This window comes from Cupressus sempervirens, chromosome 8 (genome assembly GCF_028749045.1).
Source record: "Cupressus sempervirens isolate cs-2001-9-10 chromosome 8, ASM2874904v1, whole genome shotgun sequence".
Taxonomy (NCBI): domain Eukaryota; kingdom Viridiplantae; phylum Streptophyta; class Pinopsida; order Cupressales; family Cupressaceae; genus Cupressus; species Cupressus sempervirens.
Window position 1 is genome coordinate 191,745,115 of NC_143125.1, and position 21,899 is coordinate 191,767,013.

Here is a 21,899-nt window from a genome sequence, read left to right on the forward strand (position 1 = left end):
CGTGGGTCATTCAAAAAAGCAAAAATGCTGGATGCATAAATTTGGACGTGGCTTGTTTATAGGATTCATCTGTCAAAGCCACTAAGGACAGGTGGTCCTGATTATTAATAGTGTACAGTTTGCCTGCATGTTCCATTATAGTCAAGCATTATTGTTCTATATGTTAATAAGTATATTGGTTGGATGAACTAGACAGAAGTCTATAATTATTCATTTTCAAGCCCTAGGCACTAAAGCATCACTGAAGCATCATATTCTGCAAGGCAGTTGCACTTTGCTGACTGAGAAATTTAGAGATATTGATTATATCTTATTTGCTAAAGTTCGGTATATGCTATGAAGCAAAACAAATAGATCCTGTATTTACTGAAGCAGAGTATGTTAAGTTAGTTCAATCTTATTTGCAAAGTTTTAATAGGAAGGACTAAATCTACCTTAAAATGTAGCCATGAAACATATCTATTACAGCATTCAATAAATGATTTTGGCTATACATTCTTTTCTACTTAATTGTATATATATGTTTGGTATTTTGCAGGAGAAAGAGTTCTCGAAGCAGAAAATGCTGGAGCTGATGTGGTTGGAGGAGAAGATTTAATTGAAAAAATTAAGGGAGGCTTTATGGAGTTCGACAGATTAATTGCTTCCCCAGACATGATGCCAAAGGTTGTGCACTCTTGTTTCTATCTGCTTTAATACAACGCTAAATTTTCTGATTCACAATAATTGAGTTTCATAGAGCTGAGTTTGTGAAAATAACAACATGCTAAAATCTTATGTCAAAATAAAATATATATTAAGCAATTTAATTTTTTTCTAAAATTCATTGCATATTAAAAAATGTAGTTATGTTTGAAGGCTAAAATCTTCGTTGGTAGTGATTCTTAACCTTTTTGTGTAGGTCTTACTCCCCCATTGCCCTCACCTTGGAAAAAGTTGAAGCAATCTTCAAATCCCTAAAGTGAGACAAAGAATTCTATTCTTGGTGTTTTGTGATTGCCTAATGCCTTGCAAACACCACATACCCTCACTTTAGGGTGAATGAATACAGAAGAGGAGTGCATAGATTAAAAAATTGTTTTTATTGGTTGTAAAAAAACACTTTTAGCATCGCAAGCTGCAAGTATGCCCTGGGTACCACTTGGGCTCATTGTAGATCCTTCATGAACCTGAGCGCCTAGGTGGCACCCTAGGAATAAGCAAGGCTGTACCCAAACTGGAATAATATCCGTACATGTACCTGAGCTTCACTAGTAGTGCTTGGTAGCATAGCTAAGATGCACTTAAGGGGGCTATTTTTTTTATTTTTTAAAGAGGGGTAAACGCTTTGACTTGGAGCTATGAACCAGTGAGGCCACAAACGGGGGACCTCATCCCCATGAGATTTGGACCTTGATGGCAAGGATAACAACACAACAACTTAACCATCACAACATGCCACTATTGGCTTAAGGAGGCTATTGGTATGCACAAAGTATATTAATTAACTGGTGTGTCTCCTAGGTTCTATTCACACTAGTCAAGTTTACTTAGGGTAAATTTAGGATACTTTTATCTTTATTTCTTACGTCAGATTATTGTGATACATGTCATAATCTTATGTTCATATATCTCTCACCTTGTCTGTATAAGGAAAATCTCGCTTGTACTTTATGTGTCAATTGATTTAATCATTGTAGTATTATTGTTTCCATAACCAAGCAATATATTCTTGCTACTCTCTTGTGGTAGCTATATTTTTTGTTTTGCAAGTGATCTTGGGAGCTTGAGTCTTTGTGCAACCTTTACAATGAATTGACATCCTCAAATGAGATGGTCAGAAATTCATTTGTGTTCCAGATTAGAATTAAAAATAACATTTTTTTATATGCTTTTGGTTTTCAACAACTAGACTTTTCCAATATCATGATAATGTAAATAGTTTTTCAGCACTTTATAGAAATAAATAAATATCAAAATAGACGAGTCTGATAACATGACAACAAGATGACTTCTATGAATGTCAAGAACAGAGATCTGTAGCCAGGAATTATGATGCATTGGTGTTAAATGGAATAAGTATATAGAATCTTTTGCAAAATTACCGTGTTTAGTTTATGTGTGTATAGTCACCGTTTATGTGAATTTGCTGATATTCAGCTTGTATGGTGTAATAGCTTACTTTTGATCCACATATTCTGCAAAGAGCAATGCAAATTCTTGTTCTTTCTGTTAAAAATGCTGAGACAATGTTTGTATTTGCTGCTTATTTTATGCTGGAAGTTTATTGTTTGTGAATTCTACCAAAGTTTTAGATCCATTTATGGAATATTTATGAGATCTTGGATTAAGGTAAATGTCTTTCTTGTCTTTATATGATGGGCTATGATGCATCTAGCTTTACATCCTTCTTGTTTCTGTCTATATGTTGGCTGTCCAAGTTAAATGTTTTTGTACCAATGTTTGCAGATTGCACCTTTGGGGAAATTATTGGGCCCTCGTGGACTTATGCCAAATCCCAAAGCAGGAACTGTCACCATAGATATTCCACAGGTATTTGAAGGTTTGACATTTCAGTGGTCTTTTATTCTTGTTTACTCATTAGTTACTTCATATTTGCTTAACAAGAAAGCTATTATCTACCTGAATTTTGTATGCCTTTTGAAGGATCAAATCTGTCTTACTTCCTTCACAACCAGTTTACTGTCGGTAAATTATGAGAATGATTTTTTCAAACTATTCAAAATTGCTGGTGGATAGATATCAGAACAAAACTCAATTATCTATTAATCAAATAAGTAAGTGTAGAACATATGAGCAATTTTATCTTGAAGTGTTGTCTAAATATGGTACCATACTGCATCTTGCTAAGGTTATGATTAGGTCAATGTTTCATCATCATTTAGTAGCTATGGTTTTTCCTCCTGTGTATTTCTCATACAAATGTAAATCTGAACTTATTTGGCACGTGGATTCTGTTCATATTTAGCTCTGTCCGATAAAGTGTTATTGAAAATAACTATAATTTTTAATATTGTGATAATTGATGTACAATAAATTCAAATTATATATATATATATATATATATATTCAATTTAATAATGCTAACTTACATTTATTGCTCAGAAATGTAAATATTTAAATACTGACTGTCTGTTACCGATTGACTAAACAAGTCTGATTTTGATTAACTAAAGAAATCTGAGTTTGACTATCTAATCAAGTCTGAGCTTGATCGACTAAAGAAAATCACAGTATTAAGTACTATTAGCAGTCACGTGCCTGATGGGACATGACTCCATGGTGGAGTCACTCCCACCGGACCTGACTTCTTCTAACTTATATTTAATTTGACTCATCCTGCAGATTGAAAACAACAAATACTGAATGCTTAACGTATAAATGTCTTCTGTCTTTTATAGATCACTGGCTTCATCATTGGTTGAGAATATACTAGTCAGACCCGTCACATCCAGTGCAGTGGAAGCATAGTGGGCCCTTAACTTGTGGACTTGTAAAATCTGCGAACACACAATATGCACAATCTTCTTCGGTGAGAAAAGGCACAGTGATCTCTAACACAACTTTAGTAATATTTTCTATCCTCATCGGTGATAAAAGCATGACGTCTTTTGCAATAGTATTAGCAATATATATGTTCTGCTCAAACTATATGATAATAGCAGAGATATCATATTTATATAAGAACAAATAAAGGAGATATACTTACTATCTAAATTGCTAGATAAATCTGATAAACCTTAACATGGTATCATAGCAGGTCTAAGAGACGATCCTTATTAGATTTATCTATCCAAATGTGCTCAAATATTCTTAAACCCTACATCTGCCAAAATGGTGAATGGTATAGGACTAGAGGACTGACTTGAAGGTGACTCAAATTTTGCAGCATGGAAATTGTGATTAATGTTAATCTTGAAAGAGCATGATCTAAAACTGTTTATTGAAAAATCAGACCAACCACCCAAGGGGGGTGATGAATTGAGTAGATGGGAAAAAGCCAATACTAAGGCTATGAAATTACAAGTGGACTGTGTTAAGGATCATCTACTTCCCATCATTACAAAACTAGACATCACACATGAAATGTTCAAAGCACTTGAAGAAATGTATGAGATAAACTATACCAGCAGACTTCTCATACTAAAAGACAAACTCTCCAACATTAAGATGAATAAAGGAGAGTCCATCTCTTCATATTTCATGAGAATAATAGAAGTAAGGAACCAACTCTCTATGATCAGTCACATCTATGATGGAAAAGAATTAACCACGATAGCACTAAAAGGACTGCCACCATCATGGGAAACTTTTAGAGGAGTATGTTCTCGACCCAAGCTTTTTAAACTTGATCGACTTAAAACTGACTGCATACAAGAGGAGTGTATGTTAATATCTCGAGGAATTGGTGATACTTATATTGGAGGTGATATTCAGATTCTCACAACTCAAGTTGATAAAAGGAAGAAATTCATAGGGAAAAGGAAACATATAGACTACTCTAAAATGCAATGCTTTAGATGCGACAACTATGGTCACTCAGCAGCAAAATGTCCTGATAGATTGAAACATCAAGCTTCCTTTGCCAAAGTCAGGGAATCTGATATAGATTCGGAGAGATGTCCATTTTGAAGAACTTCAAAATATCCATAATACATATGAAATATTGGATTAAGAGGGAGTTCTCTAAATTATCGCAAAATAAATGCGTAAAACTTTCAAAGTGAACTTGGCATGGTTACAATTTTTGAGATAGTGTCAGAATAATTGATTATTGTACTTTATTATTTATAAATTTTATGTTGTAACTTATAACTATTTGAATTTGTGTACATAATGAGGACGTGGCGAATTCCAAATGATTATCACTTGTTTTTGCAGAATTTATTGGAAGGTGATGATCTTACAATACTTAATCATGATATTCATTTTTATGTAAATGTTGAAACATATCAATGATAAATTTTTTCTTGTAAATCTACAACTAAGTAATAGATGTCATTCACTTGACAGTCTATGAGTTGTTTGTATAGATATATGATAGGTATTTGGTGAATACCATGCGTTGATATTGTGTAGGCCATTACCTTATTGAGTACTTGATGAATATCATGTGTTGATATTCTGATAGGTCAATACTGTAAATATTCTGCAAATTCTGCAACTAATTCAAACTGATATAATACCTTCTAAGTGCTGGAGATTGTCTTGATCAATTTCAGATTGAATATTGGTCCTTCTTTCTGAGATAGTAGTTCTGCAATAATACGTATATCCTGCTATAATTCATGTGAGGTAATGTATGCTAAAGGAGCAGACTTGGATTTGTTGTGTTTCCTTTATCCACAAACATAAGCTTCATAAATATGGCACCCAAGGGGCATGTCCCTAGAATGGACAGGTCCCTCTCTAGGTCGGCCAGAATTGTTCTCTCAAAATCGGCACCTATTAGGGAATACATTAATTAGTAATTAAACTAACTAGTTTTGTTCAAGGTTAAACTAAAACAAGATTACCTCAAGGGAGATGCCGATCATACTTGAGAACTAAACAATTATATTTATAGGCCTTTCTTTACAATGGCATCTTATGCATAATCAGATCTGTATGATCTGTTCCATCAGACCAGTATGATTTCAATGTTACAGAATTAACAAATACTCAGAGTATTTGGTGAATATTATGTGTTGATATTCTGGTAGGCCAATACTCATGATATCTAATGTGATATCCAAATGGTGGATATTTTCTGATCAAAGATATCCTTAAAAGTGTGCCATTCTTAATATTACTAATGGTGTAATATTTATCAAATTGTTATCCTTCTAAACTAAGAGGGAGTGTTAATGTTTAGTTCAGTCGGATAAAGTGTTATTGAAAATTTATAGATATATGTATAAGTGATATAACTATAATTTTTAATATTGTTATTATTGATGTGTGATAAATCAAATTATATATATATATATATTCAATTTAATAATGCTAACTTTCATTTACTACTCAGAAATATAAATATTTAATAGTGACTGTCATTACCGATTGACTAAAGAAGTCTGATTTTGATTAACTAAAGAAATATGAGTTTGACTGTTTAATCAAGTCTGAGCTTGATCAACTAAAGTAAATCACGGTATTAACTACTATTAGGAGTCACGTGCCGGACGAGACGTGACTCCATGGTGGAGTCACTCCCATCAGACGTGACTTCTCCTTCTAACTTATATTTGATTCGACTCATCCTGCAGATCGAAAAGAAAGAATACCGTACACTTAACATATAAACGTCTTCTGTCTTTTACAGATCACCGGCTTCATCATTGGTCGAGAATATACTAGTCAGACATGTCATATCCAGTGGAGCAGAAGCATAGTGGGCCCTTAACTTGTTGACGTGTAAAATCTGCGAACACAATATGCACAGTCTTCTTCGGTGAGAAAAGGCACAGCGACCTCTAACACAGCTTTAGTAATATTTGCTATCCTTATTGGTGATAAAAGCACAGCATCTTCTGCAATAGTATCAGCAATATATGTATGTTCTGCTCAAACTATATGATAATAGCAGAGATATCATATTTATATAAGGACAAATAAAGGAGGTATACTTACTATCTAAATTGCCAGATAAATCTGATAAACCTTAGCAGATTCACTTGCAAACTCAAAAGGTGGTCTTATCACAAAATATATTTGAAATTTTTAAAATTTTATTTATCTATGGTTATGAATGGCCCCAAGTTTTTCAGCATAACTTACTTGACTTGGTCATATGTAGTTCACTGCTCTAATATCATAGAAATGATATGCATTCGTTCTTCATCTCTATCTTATGTGAATTTTTGATCAATTAGTTATGCTGATATTCTTAGTCTGTTAGCAATTTATAGTTTGTAATTTGATTTATTAGTAATAACTATCAACTGTAAGTTTCTCGAAGTCTTAACATCATATTAAAAGTACGCATTTACTCATGATTGAGCATGAACCAGAAAGATGACAGTCTAAACCAAATTGGATTCCAACTCTAGGAAAGAATGTCAGACGCATTTTCAAGGAGTGATTATTCCCAATTTATTGAGGATTAAATTGCGATCTATTAAAAAATCACAATCAGACCATGATTTATCACAAATAAATTGGTTTATTTAGTTTTGCCTATGGAATTCTTTTTTCAACATGTCCCTCAGCTTTATATTATTGCAGATTTATGATTTCGTTAAGCACATGTGCATGTCAGAGATTCAAATTTGTAGCGGCATTGTTACTAAACATTAGATCAACTAGGGCACACCCCGGGGCCCTCTTATTTTGTTGTCAGTTTATTATTATTATTTAGTTAGGCATCTGAGGTGTTCCTTGGGCATTTTTGGGTGCAAACTCCCGGAATGCATGTAGGTTGTTATCAAACATTAGATCAACTAGGGCACACCCCAGCGCACTTTATTTTGTTGTCAGTTTTTGATTATTATTTACTATTTAATTAGGCATCCGAGGTGTTCCTTGGGCATTCTTGGGTGCAAACTCCCAGAATGCGTGTAGGACAGTGCACCTTCAGGGAACCTAGGGTGTACAACTTCAGGACGCTTGGGCATTTCTAGGTGTACGGTTCTAGAATGGGCGTGGAACCTGTTTCCAGCAACCCTGCAACTTAGCTATTTTTTATGGTTCTTGTAAGCCAAGAATGTTTGGAAAAACTTTGTCGGTGCTTGAATGTCAATATAAAGGCATTCACTTTTCTTGAAAACATAATATTCAAATGGCAAAGGCTGAAATCCTGTATGAAAGAAATGGTGGAAATAACATTCTGACTCTAGGATTAATGCTGGGGAATATGTCGAAGGTATTTGGGGACACTCCCCATATATGCTCATTATCAATTAAAGCCTAAACTAACAAAACCATACAAAAGGTAGCAGAAAAAATCATTTGGAGAAAAAATTGTCAAACCAAAAGTATAAGTTTTTCCGAAAAAACCCGAGAAAAGATCTAGTTTTCAAAAAAATCATAAAAAAATGTAGAAAAAGAGACAGTTTTTTAAATTTTAAATTAAAGGCATTTTCATGGCATAGACAGAAAATAAAATAGAGTTTAACCCATGAAATGTAGAAAATTGATTTTGTTGTTTGTATTTATATTGCTTAGTACATAGTCAAATACTCAGTTAAACTTTTTAATAGGGCATTTGTTGTTTTTCTGATTGTGTGTGTTTTTTCCATTACCAAGAGAGGAAGATTCATCTTCCTTTATATCTATTGGTGGCGCGCCTACACCAAGGGTCACCACTTTTCACATGTGTCCCCATTAATTGTACAAATGTCTCATATAATTTATTATGTAATATAAATAAATGTATAATTATATTATCACAATAAATATAATTATTATATTATCAATATAATCATAATAATTATATAACTAATATAATTATATTACTCCAATAATATTATTATCAATAATATAATTATCATAACTAAAGTACAAATATAATTATATTATCTATAATATAATTATCACAATAATTCAATAGTCAATATAAAAATTATCTTATTATAATTATATTATCTCAACTTTTATGATATCTATGTTGGCTTGAAGGAATCCAACCATAGGTAAAATAAAAACTATTCAGCTAATTACGAATCCTTCTCGATATCTGAGTAATGTAGTGATATGCACCATGGCTACTCCTAAAGGCCGTGTCCATCATGGCTACTACCACAAATAGAAATGCAAATGAATACAAGTGCTCATTATGGAATCACTCAACGTGATGTTGTCATCTCATCATGACATTCACCATGGCTACTCCTAGAGGGTGGATCCATCATGGCTACTCCGATGTGCGGAAAATGCAAATGAGCACAAGTGTCCATCACGACATCACTCAACATGATATCGTCATCTCATCATGACGTTTGCCATGGCTCTCCGAAAGGGTGAATAAACATGAGTGCTAAGTCATGGAGTCTCTCACATGACATTCACCATGGCTACTCCTAGAGGGTGGATCTACCATGACTAATTGCAGATGGTGGAACAAGGGATTTCACCTCAAACAAATCTCTTATAGAGAAGATTTCATTAACAAGGGCTTGCACCTCAAACTTCTCTCTTACATAGATGAATGCATTAACAAGGGCTTGCATCCCAGATTGCTCCCTCACAAAGAAGAATGCATTAACAAGGGCTTGCATTTCAAACTTCACCCTCACATAGAAGAGTGCATCAACAAGGGTTTGCACCTCAAACTTCTCTCTCATAGAGAAGAATGCATTATAGTACATCAGTAGAAAACAATGATGCTGAGACTCCCTTTCAACAAGGGTTCTCCACGATTCCAAGCTTGTCTTGAAAATTCATGAACTTTACTCTGGCAAGGGGCTTGTGAGAATATCAGCCATTTGATCATCAATGCTAATGCATCTCAATTGAATAGCATTCCTTTGAACCATATCTCTAATATAGTTATATTTGATCTCCATATGCTTTGACTTATCATGAAATACAATATTGGAGTTCGCATCACACATGAAACTCCATCTTATGTATCATAGTCCTGTGACTACTACAGTTTTGTGGACACTAGAGAAACCATCTCGACACGGTCTACTCCCTCTGAATAAATATGACCAAGATCCTCGAAAGTCAACTGAAGCAGATCCTCTAGCTGCTTCCTCTATCACAAAAGCATACCTTGCTCACATGGTCCCAATCATGGAAGATAACTTGCCCCAAGAGACTCTCATCATTTGGCATGATCTACATATGGCTGAAAGTGCTAGATTCAACATCACCTTAGAGCTACTTTCATAAGATTGAGCCCTAGATCAGACAAGAATATGACCATCCTAAGATTAGAACAGAATCCCCTTGCAGTCCGCTCCCTCTCATTGAGAGATCCCTATTGTTCCAACTTTGGTTTATAATCCTAAATGCTACCATCACTTGCACAAATGCCTTGGCAGCATTCCTAATGCACCGTTCTTCTTTTCCTCACACTGATACTCTCTTCTACTAACAAATGCTTGAGAAACACTTATGCAACAAAAAGTCATTCCAAAAGCATTATCACTTTTTATGATTGCTTCTTCTAACTTATTGAGCCTTCTGAATTCAAGTGCAATTTCCAGAGCCTATTGAAGCTTTCCATCCAAAATGTATTTGTCTAGCTTTCTTTCTACAATCACTTTAGCAAGCAAAGTATGCACATAATCCAAAAATTCAAATCTTCTGCTACACAAGATACAACCGGGGAAGGAGTTATATCAAGAAATCCACTGTCACTGACTTCCTCAACTGTTTCATCCATAGACAACACCACAGTGGCATCGGCAAAGGAGACAACAATTTATGCATCAAACTCGTCATTTACACTCTTTTTAACTGTCCAAACTGCACTACAAATACCTGGTAACTGTGACACGACCATTTCAGTAACCACAAGACCAACTATTAATATTCATAAAGAGGAAATGGGACCCTTCTTACAAATAGGAAAAATTTGTGGGATTTCTTGCTCAAAGAGATTGACAACCAATCTTAACTGCACCTGCTATCCAACCATCATGGCTTGTTTCTAAACAATATACTCTCCTTTCAGGAGCATCGCAACTTCAATAGAATGAGGAGCATCGCAACTTCAATAGAATGAGTAATCATATTAACACTAATCTTATGGATTTAATATATGTTTATAATAACAGATATTGGTTTGTCAATACTAAACCATATCAGATGTGTCACTGTTTCAATACTTGAGCCCGATAGATATATTGCAAGCATATTCATTGCACGAATTTTCACCTTCCATGTATATATTGCGATTATTAAATAAAATAAACACGATGTTCTGTAATTTACACTATAACACAGGCTCAAATTGAATACTTCATTTTTGTAAATAACGCTGTCTGACAACAATGATTCTGTACATTTTGTTGAATCAATGATATGCTTCACATTATAAAGATGGAAACCTCAGGAGTCAGCACAGGGAATGAAGAGAGTCTAAAACAGTCTTCCCTTTGTCCAAAAGTAGCAACCTAGTAATCTATATGTTACACACCTCCATCTCATAGTCTATGCTTCAAGACAAATCACATTTTGATAGATGATGCCAGATGTTAATAGCCAGCCAACAAAATTGCCACATCTTACTTCATTGCCAACATGTGTTAAATACTACTTATGCCATGATATATGAAAAACATAGAGTATATTACATAAAAGATTATGAACAACAAATACGTATAAGCACCTTCCAAATTAAGCATCTCCCGATAAAAGTCTCCTTAATGTGACGTCTTCATTCTATTTGGTTCTGATTGGAAAGTTTGATTATATTACACATGAAGGCACATAGACTCAGACCTATTCTTCTGACAGGCAATTGCACAAATGTTGTTTGATGTACTCTCTTGGTTCTTGTGTGCTGACGTGGCAGACGACAATTAATTCCAATGCCTTCTTGGACCTGCATACATGGTTTGCCACTGATGTAGAAAACTTGCCTGGCCTGTAGCAATACTGTAGGACCTCATGAGTGGGATTTCTTAAACTTGGCTTCCTCTGGGCTTCTACAATTCCAAGTCTTGTACACTGTTGTTAGAAATATTAGTTAGGAGAACTCCCAATGCAACTACAGACCAACTTACAGATTTGGGCACTCAGTTTTTACAGATTTGCAATGAACATTGTTTATGAATAGATCGATTTTCAGCATCATGTAATTCTCCAGCAACAATGCAACTCAGAGTTGAGTCATTTTGCTATCAGGAAAGCATTAGATTGCTTCCACATATCTTATTCTTGTGACGCTCGTCTGCAGTAATAAAGATAACCAATACCATAGAAGACCCTATGATGTGTGCTTCGGTAATGATTTTGTAGTCTTTGCGAATCAACTTGACTTAAATTGCAAATTATCAAAACCTCAATGTCGGTGAAGTTTTGAAGACTGATTATATTAGAGTCCATTCATATGGTTGTCATAGCGACAAAGTATCACAGCACCAGTATAGTCTGCGGCATGTGCAATGGAAGAACGTGATATCAATCAGGAGATGTCAAATACTTTGTTAGCATTTGAAGGATCAAAGAAGTTATTGACGAGCAATATAGAGAATCAGTAGTATGATTAACATTGGAAGCTAGCATCATTGATCAAGGATGAACATAATTGAGTATACTGAATAGAGACCAAACCAAGAAGCAGTATTTGAGAGGAATATCAGCAGCATGTGCTGTCGGCCCAGTGATAGATATCAATAAGTGGCAGCTGATCAAGACTAAGGATTGGTTATCATAACATATTGATCTTAACCAAATACAAGGACAGTGATAATCAATGTGATCAGTAGCAATATCGATCAGGATCAAGGTTTGGTTAAAACTCATAAAGAAGAATAATTATCAATAAGAAAACAAGCATAATCGATAATCACTATTAAATGAATACTAACCAACTTCCTATATGGCATGATAATGAACATTGCATAATGAAGAGGTACAATGAGAATATAAATCCAATAGATGATAATGTGGTGCGATCATATAACAAACTGATTCATATACAACAGTTAACATATGATTAGTAATTATTGAGGGATTTGATAATGAAAATAAGTGTCTCCTCATTGCCAAGGATGCCAACCTTTCAGTTTGGGTGATATAAAAATAGTAACATTCCCACTCCATGTTTACCGTACGGGTAAATTAGATTAATGCATATAGATAATGGAAACATGAACAGCAGAACTCCGTATATTATTCGCATATGCCAGAACATTACATTATGCTTATGATTATTGATGATTACAGCGATCTCTCGGAGGGGGTATAAATACTATCCGAGGAACCTTCCCGAAGCAATCCATCGGCCACAATATGTCCGCTACAAACTACTTACCGACGATGTCGGCTACAAAATACAAAATTTCTGAGGACATACCCAAGTCGGCTACACAATGCAAAATCTACGGACAACATCATCCCCCCCAAAAGAGAAAGTCATCTCCGGACGACAATTACAAAATATCTTAGACAAATTAACAAAACAGAATACATTAACTGACTAACAAGATAGATTTGTTTCTGCAACACCGGTATCGCATTCATCCAAGCCAACACCAAACTGGTCTCCAACCCATGCTGCATTTGTAGCCTCTGCTAAGACAATACTGTCTCCTTAATCAAGTTGACCTTGATAGCCACCTGTGCTGCTTTCTCTATTTCCAACTCCTGGGTACCCTGAGCCAAGTGTCGTTGTACTGCCTCCGATTGGATGATCAGCTCCTCCTCAGCTCTCTATGCATCCACCAGGACAGCCTCATGTCCAACACCTACTCCAAGTGCCTCTAGTACACAGACACTCCATGCTTGCAGCAGCCTCTTCATCAATTGGTCAGACTTCCCATGACTGATTATCCCCAACGGCTAGGGGTCAAGGGGCAGCGCCCCCGCGAGGTCTTGGGGCAGCGCCCCAGGCACGCTCCCTGTCGCGATACAGGGCGGGGTCGAGGGGCAACGCCCCTCACTGCCAAGACCAAATTAGCACTCCAAAACCCACACAAAAATGCATGGAACACATTATTTTTGAGATTTCTTCTAATCCCACACTCTTTCTGGCAATCGCTGATGTTTTCCCTTTCCTTTGGCATCATCCATTACTCATTACGAACTACTTCAATTTGTCATTTAAAAAAATAAAATAAAATAAATTAGAAAACCTCCTATCACCCTTCTTCTGCGTCTACCGGTGTACTGCAATCTTCTTCTCCCTCTCAAGTTCCTAACCGTATGGAATGGCTCCCTTCCTGTTGCTTGAAGATCTATCCGTGGGAGATTGAAAGCTTATTCCACGAGATTTAAACATTGACCGCCGAACTCAACACACCATTGTAGAAGCATAAAGTGTAACCCTACAGAAAAACAACCCGCGGATGGATAATACTCCACCGAGGTTGAAGAAGTGAAGCCGTCGCTGATGCAGATAATAGGAGGCATCCCGTCCGTAGGAGATAAAGGCAGCCACCATGGTAGAATAGAATGCCACTGCGGAAAAGAAGATGCCACTGCGAACAAGAGGAAATGGTGCACACGGAAAGAAGAGGTCTAAGCCATGGGGAGAATAAGAGCATCCGTGGAAAAAAGACTATACATGGAGACAAAACTCACACTGCCAACAGCCACTTGTCCGTGGAAAAACAATAGGCGCCTGCAGGCAAGCAAGGCAGTCTGCAAAAGATGCAAACAAACTCCACAGATGCACTAACACATGTGGAAGAACAGAAGTCCGTGGGAAATGAGAAGCTTCCGCGGGAACACGAACACATGCGGAAAGCAAAAGGAGTCCGCGGGAAACACAGTCGAGGGAGAGAATAAAGTTTGCGGGGACACCAAACGCCCGCGGGAAACAAAGGCATCTGCGGAGGCTAAGGTAGCTTGCGGGGAAGCTATCCACGGGCCAACGGCAATCACTGCACACGGACATCCTGCCCACGGAGCAGCATTTTGCGGAGTGAATTCGCGGACAGGTTTCGACACTTTTTTAAATAATTTTTTTTTTTCAACTGCTCAATTTTCCCTCTCGTTATCACCAACCTGCGACGACAAGGGAGACGGTCGGGCTTGGCATTGCTGTGACGACGACGAACTCTTTCGTGCATGGTACAATTTTAGCTTCGACCCATTGACTGCCTGAGCACTTCTTGCTCGTCCAAGGTCCACAATTTTATTGCTCCATTGTCGCCTACCTCCCGGATTTGGTATGGTCCGACCCATCTGTCCTTAAACTTTCCTGGTTTAATTTCATTCTGTCCGTCATACTTAGTACCAACTACCTCGGCTGAAACCTGTTCAGTTCGAGGTGCTTATCACGCCACGCTTTGCGTCTGTTTTGTGTCACCTCCGTTGCCCATTGTGCTTGTGATTGTGGCTCACCTAGAGTATTTCCTTGCTGTTGGCACCCTTCAACTAATTTTATGGTGCGATGCATTCTTTTTGTGCAGTCCGTTCACCATGTACCGGACGGTGGGATCTTTATTTATTTTGGGTTCGGATTGTATTTCTTCCCCTCAGCTGCAGCCACAACCACCTTTCCTTTTTCCGCTTCTCTGTATTCCTTCGGACATTCATTTTCCTCTGTTTTCTCACCTTCGTCGACCTTTCACATATTACAGCTCGGAAACAGTTCGTAGTCTTCTATCTGCCAATGGAAAAGGCCATTCACCAAGTCTAGGTCATCGTCATTCGATCCTCCTAGTCTCAATACTCCTTTGTCCGGTTCCATTCTCTTTCCTTCGTCATCACTTCTGCCTTCACCTTCTGAATCTGACGATGCTGCCTCCTCACCTACCATTTGTGTGTGCAGGTCAATTATGAATCTTTTGCCTCCGTGCTCCATTGATAGGGTATTTCGTTTCCAGTCATGTTTTGCTTGCACTAACCAATTCCATCCTAGAATAGCATCATATCCTTTTCTTTTCAATGGAATGTCCACAAAGTCAAATAAAAATGGTTGCGTTCCAATAGTTACTGGTTGCGCCTTCAAGGTTTCCAATGGTTTGATCCCGTGCTGGTCTGCCATGAGCAACTGGAATGTAGTTGGCCACAACGTTGGTTTTCCCAACTTCTTCCAGGTATCCTCCGGTAACACATTCACACTAGACCCTCCGTCGACAATTGTGTTTGTCAGAACCTGTCTGAGGATCCCCATCTTGACGACCGTCGGATGCCTTCCCGTTGAGAGTGCCAGAAGCATTGGGTCTGTTGCCGTCAGTCCACTACTATCCCTTCCGGTTTCCTCCCTTGCCTTTAGAAACGGTGTAGAATTTAGAATAGCCGTCTGTAACTAGGGCATTGTGAGAAGGTCACTTAATTTGATCGGGACTTCCATTTGCATCACCTGCCTTATTATGTTTTGCTTAGCGCAGTTCCTTGTTGAGGTGCCGGTGGTGTCCTTCAACTGAGATGTCTCTGCTTGCGATGCCTTTTCTATCTCCGCCCGCACTTCCCTAAATTTTCTCTTTTCTTCCGTTGGGTCCAGGTACTCTTTTGCTTGTCTCCATGTAATTGCTAGAACCTCTTCTTCATTTGTCCCGACAATGATCAAGTTTACTCTGGATTTTGGACACTTAGCATCTTTATGGTCGCTGGGTCCACACCATCTCATAATAATTTCAGTGTGTTTGCTGTTGTACAATCCTGCGCAAAAGGACCTCACAAATTACATGCTCGGCATTGAACGATCGGCCATCCATTTGCATCATACTGGATTTGTCTTCGGCTGCCATTATTATTGTTATTGTTTGCATTGTTGTTGTTGTTTTGCCCTCTACTATTATTCCTGTACCCACCCGAAGTGGCACCATCAATGTTTGCATTTCTGTTCCCTCCTGACGTGGAAGCTGCTTGTGTCAGGAGCACTTGCTGATGTCCTCTGGTTTTCATATTGAAGGGGCATTCTTTTAAGGAATGTCCCATGATCTGGCAAATCTCGCAGAACTGGTTCTTTGGACAGGACCCTTTAGTATGACCTTCAGTCTTACATTCCATGCACCACAACTCGCTTGCCTTTGTTTCCTTTTGCATGTTTTTAAATTCCTTCATCATACGGATCATGTCCTTTTGTAGAGCGCTGACCTTCTTGCTACTGTTCTCATCATCATTGCTATCCTCTCTTGAGGACGCGTCGTCATCTGAGTCAGAGGAACTATTCTTTTTTTTTTTTGTTTTTTGCTCACTTTCCAAGTTCATTGCTCTGTTATATGCTTCTGTGTATGACGATGGCGGCACAATTTTCATCTTGTTCTGCAACTTCGGGCGTAGGCCTTCCACGAACTATCTTTTCTGCAGTCTGTCCGCCGACTTATTTTCCATTTTACTTATCATATCTTTTAATTTCCTAGCGTAGACGTGGTCAGTTTCATTCTTCCCCTGCTTAGTATTGAATATCTCTGCTACAATTTCGTTATCATCACGCAACAATTGAAATTCTGTTAGAAACTCCTTTTTAATATTATCCCAACTGTTTAGCTTTTGTGGATCTGTATCAGTAAACCAATCAATTGCTACACCTCGTAGGGTTGCTGAAAGTTGCCTCACCCATTCGTTTGCATTTGTTATGCCATTTGCCCTCCAAATAGTTTCACATGTTTTACAATGTCAAATGGGATCGGCCTTACCATTGGCATCAAACTTCTGCAGCTTTTCTTTGGGTCCCGCCATCACAACTGGATTTTGTAAATAGGCGTTGCTCGGTCCTACAACACTGGCGCTATTCACTCCCACACCATGGCTTTGTACTCCCACACTGGTGGTGTGCACTCCCACACCGGTGATCTGCACTTCTGCACCGGCGATCTGCACTCCCACACCGGCGATCTGCACTTCTGCATCGGCGATCTGCACTCCCACACCGGCGATCTGCACTCCCACACTGGGAGTCTGCTCTCCCACACTGGTGGTCTCAATAGCTATGAACCTTGGTGAAGAAGGATCTTTTGAAGTTGTCCCTTGCGGAAGTGTATCCCCGACGAAGAGTTCACTCCACGCTAGTGCTCCCTCGGCACTCAGAGCCGTGCGAGTCGATCCCCTTGCGTCTGGATTCTTTTCACTCGACGAATACGAGTTAAAAATTCCTTTCTTACTTTTTCCACCAATTCCACCCGTTGGCGAGTCTCCTCCAACAATTCCTCAGCACTTCGGTGTCCGTCGGCAATCTTCTGAAATCTCCTTTGACGCTCGGCTTGTGCCAGAATTAAATTTCCCTGAGCCATGCAAATTTCATCTTTGTCCTTCAGCTTGTTCTTATTCTTGTTCAGCTGATTCGGCATTACTCTTCATTCTCTTGCCTTTCGAGGTCCATTGGGCAACGGCACCAAATATTTACTGTACGGTTAAATTAGATTAATGCAAACAGATAATGGAAACACGAACAGCAGAACTCCGTTTATTATTCGCATATGCCAGAACATTACATTATGCTTATGATTATTGATGATTACAGCGATCTCCTGGAGGGGGTATAAATACTATCCGAGGAACCTTCCTAAAGGAGTCCGTCGGCCACAATATGTCCGCTACAAACTACTTACCGACGACGTCGGCTACAAAATACAAAATCTCTGACGACATACCCAAGTCGGCTACACAATGCCAAATCTATGGACAACACTCCATTTGGTATCATTTATTACTCTATTTTTATTCTAAATCCCTAAACAGATCTGCTCTGTTTAGAGTGAATTTGCCATTGGCATTTTGGCGCAGGCATATATTGGCAAAATAGAGATGGCATCTAAGAATTGCAGAAACTAAGGAGAGTATATCAGACATAACATCCACATTGATTGCAAGTAATAGTCATAGACATATCAGAAATAGTATCAGATTAATGTTGCGAGAATCATCCATATTTGACCCAGCAACTATATTGCTGCTAAAGCAATTTCCATAATCAGAAATTGCAAGTAATTAATTCCATATCTGAAATAGAAATATTGTTGCTATAAGCAACATATCAGACTCATTGCATATGCTATAAAGTATGATCAGATATAGTAATTACATTACCATAGGCAACATCCTCTCAACAGTTGTTGCATACATACTTTGGCTTACCAAATATTGTGGCCATTGCTGAAAACGATAATTATCGATTGCATACTCTTACTGTATATCAGATATAGCATAATCGTACTATCACTATAAGTGAACATCATCTACATAGCATATCTCATATCAGCATATCAAACACTTCTATTAATAAATTGATATCTATATCACTTGCACATATTTTTATTAATTATATCGGAAATTGCTGTTAACCTTGGTTTATCTTCCATTACTTGCTTAAATTGTATTCAGTTGACATAGTCGAAAAGGAAGTTGAAGCAACTGTCTCGGCTTTCCTAACTTAGCCAAAAAGTGGACATTACATACTTAGCAGTCATTACTAAAAATCTAGTAAATATTTGTCTTTCTAAATACAAGTCACACTACTGTGTGTTTTTGGTAGCTAGGGGTTGCTTGGGCATAGATAATAGGTGTAAATGTTATTATCAGTAATAATAAGACAGAAAAATCAGTAATAATAAGATGGACAAAGGTTCTGCTGATTGTTTTAAAGCTATGAGTTTTTTTCAATCTGAAAGCTGAAGCCATGATCTGATTTGAGACCTTTGCCACTTCTAATACATTGGTATACATCTTGGGTATGATATGAACCATATGGAGGCACTGGTTCAGCTCTCCGAAGATGTAATGTCCTAGTTCTGAGAAAGATTGGTTTAGGAGCATATAGCTCAGTTTAGAAGTTTTCCTGAAAGCTTTTTGGTGAGTTGGCTAGAACCCCAAACATTTTGGAGTGCTCAAGATTGGTTCAGTGAATTTGGATCCTGGAAATGAGCTCAATAGGCAGAATGGACCATTACGCCTCTTTTAGAAGTGACTTCCACCACTTGGGGTGTTCTCCAAGCCTCTTGGTAAAGCTGTCTATTTTTAGTAAGTCAGCCGGTTGGCTCCAGTCATCTTCCTACATCTTCAATATCATCTCAATGTGATCAGAGTGCATTTTCTATCAATTTCAGTGCTTTCTACAACTTGACTAGCTATTGAGTTATAGTTTAATTTATCAAATCCATTGATGTAACATAAATAAGCATCAACATCCTAATTAATTGTCTAAAGTTTACAGTCTATATGACATTGAAGAAATCCTATGCCAGCTAGGGAACCCGTCCCACCCTTTGCAGCTAAAGGATTTTATTGCTTGTTGTCAGTAAATTCTATATTGTAGCCGACGGGTAGAATTGTATCTAAAAGGGTGCATGACGGTTGAGTCACCCCTTCGGGAAAGCATATGTACATTGCCTGTAGAGACTATTGAGACATCATCATAATCATATTGTAAGCATTGGAGTGCATATTGCATATATGAATAAAGTATTTGTTCTGTGTTATATCTTACTATACTAAATGTGATAAGTATCTGTTTAACCTATACAGTAAAACATTTGGTGTCGTTGCCAGTCGAACTTGGAACAAAGGAAGTGTTATGAAGATTAATGCCGAATCTGCTTAATAAAGATAGGAATAAGGTAAAAGAGAAGGATGAGATACGCACAACATAGGAAGTATTAATTTTAGCACAACAGGCGAAGCGCAGACAGAAGCTTCAGTAGCTTACCGACGGACACCGAGGGGATGAAGGAGCATAGATGGAGGGAGTGCATTCACCTAGTAGACCGAGGAGTGCCGAGGAATTGCTAGAAGAAACTCGATAGCAATTGAATTTGGTGGAAGAGACAAGAGAGGAGTTCCTTAACTTGTATACGTTGAGGGTAGAGAATTTGAAGGGAAGGGAAGTAACTCGCACAAGTCGAAGTGCTGAAGGAGCACGAGCTTGGAGTGAACTCTTCGTTCTTGATACACCCGATGAATGGGTACAGGCAAAGAATCGAACAACTTCGCTTGAGGAAGATCTTATCTCATCGAGTAACGCGGTTGCTCAGAACACTGCGGGTGCTCTAAACAACGTGGGCACACAACAAGTACCACAAAATCAAAAGCAAGTAGCAATGGTAGGACTAAAGAAAAAATTGCCAAAGTTCAACAGTGATGGGATGACAGATCTGATTAGACATTGTAAAACATGTGAAACAATATGGACGGCGAAAGGTGTAACAGACCAAGATGATTGGGTCCGATAGTTTTCGGCGACCCTATGGGGTGCAGCGATTGATTGGTTTGTAGATGTCGATCCTCAGAAACTAACTACATGGCCAAACGTTAAGAAAGAATTTATAGTAGTGTTTCGATTACTAAGGGACGATAATGAAATTGTAGCAGAAATATATAGTACGAAGTAGGGAAAGAACGAAATGATTCGTGTATATGCAAGAAGGCTGAACGAATTGGTGGGGAAGATGGAGAGCCCATTGGTAGACGGATTAAAGAAACGATGGTTTGTTGAAGGGTTACGATTGACACTAAAGAAAATGAAGATTGTACCTCCAGCATTGTACATAGATACGTATAATCAGGCGATGGATCTAGAGAGTGAGTAGAAAACAAACAAAAGAAGCACAAATTGTCGGACTTAGATGATTCATCTTCCGAAAGTAGTAGCAGTGACAAAGAATCAAGTAAGAAGGTACGAGCGTTGCAAAAGGATATGTTACGGATGATGGAGTTCAAAAATTTGAAAAAGAATCCCGACTCGGTGAAAGGGGAATTTTGGTGTACAGACTGTAAAGAGGGCCACACAAAGGGTTCTTGCCCAAAAACACAATTTTGCGATAACTGCCAGATTGCGGGACATTCCACAAAGGAATGCCCTTTCAATATGAAGACAAAGGGACATCAGCAAGTGTTATTGACTCAAGAAGTGTCCACTATAGGAATAGGAACAAACACGAACAATGACGCAACCTTAGGAGGATACTGGAACAATAACTATTGCAAACGAGGTGGTAATAATAATAACAATGGAGGCCGAAGTCAAATGCAGTACAACGTGAGTGAACGACTGATGATACAATGCTGTGCGTGCAACCTCTGGGGGCACTTCGCTGAAGATTGTACCATGAAGGAAACGTCGCAGTTGTTATGCAGATGGTGTGGTCCGAGAGACGAGGAGGATTCAAAATGCTTGAAGCAAGGGGTGAACTTGTTAAACATCGAAACATGTGATGAGGAGACACTAGTCATTACTCGCGAACAAGCAAAGAAGGCAATGTACCTAGATGCAAAGGAAGAGAAGAATAGGTTGCATCAAGCACAAACGAAATTGGAAAAAAAAAATGGAAGCCGAAAAATTACAAATGAAAGACACTATTGGCACCTCGAAGAGGAACTTGGCAGAACAAAATATTATAAGGCAGGTAATGCAAATG

At 38.0% G+C, this 21,899-nt stretch overlaps 1 protein-coding gene across 1 annotated transcript in view; it reads left to right on the forward strand.

Moving 5' to 3' along the window:
• The window catches only part of EMB3126 (Ribosomal protein L1p/L10e family), a 52,564-nt gene that overhangs the window by 21,796 nt on the left and 8,869 nt on the right, over nucleotides 1–21,899 (forward strand). Inside the window, exons 4-5 of the mRNA XM_089797198.1 lie at nucleotides 539–666; nucleotides 2,449–2,532. Coding sequence (XP_089653324.1) covers nucleotides 539–666; nucleotides 2,449–2,532 — 212 coding nt within the window. The remainder of the gene's footprint in view (nucleotides 1–538; nucleotides 667–2,448; nucleotides 2,533–21,899) is intronic.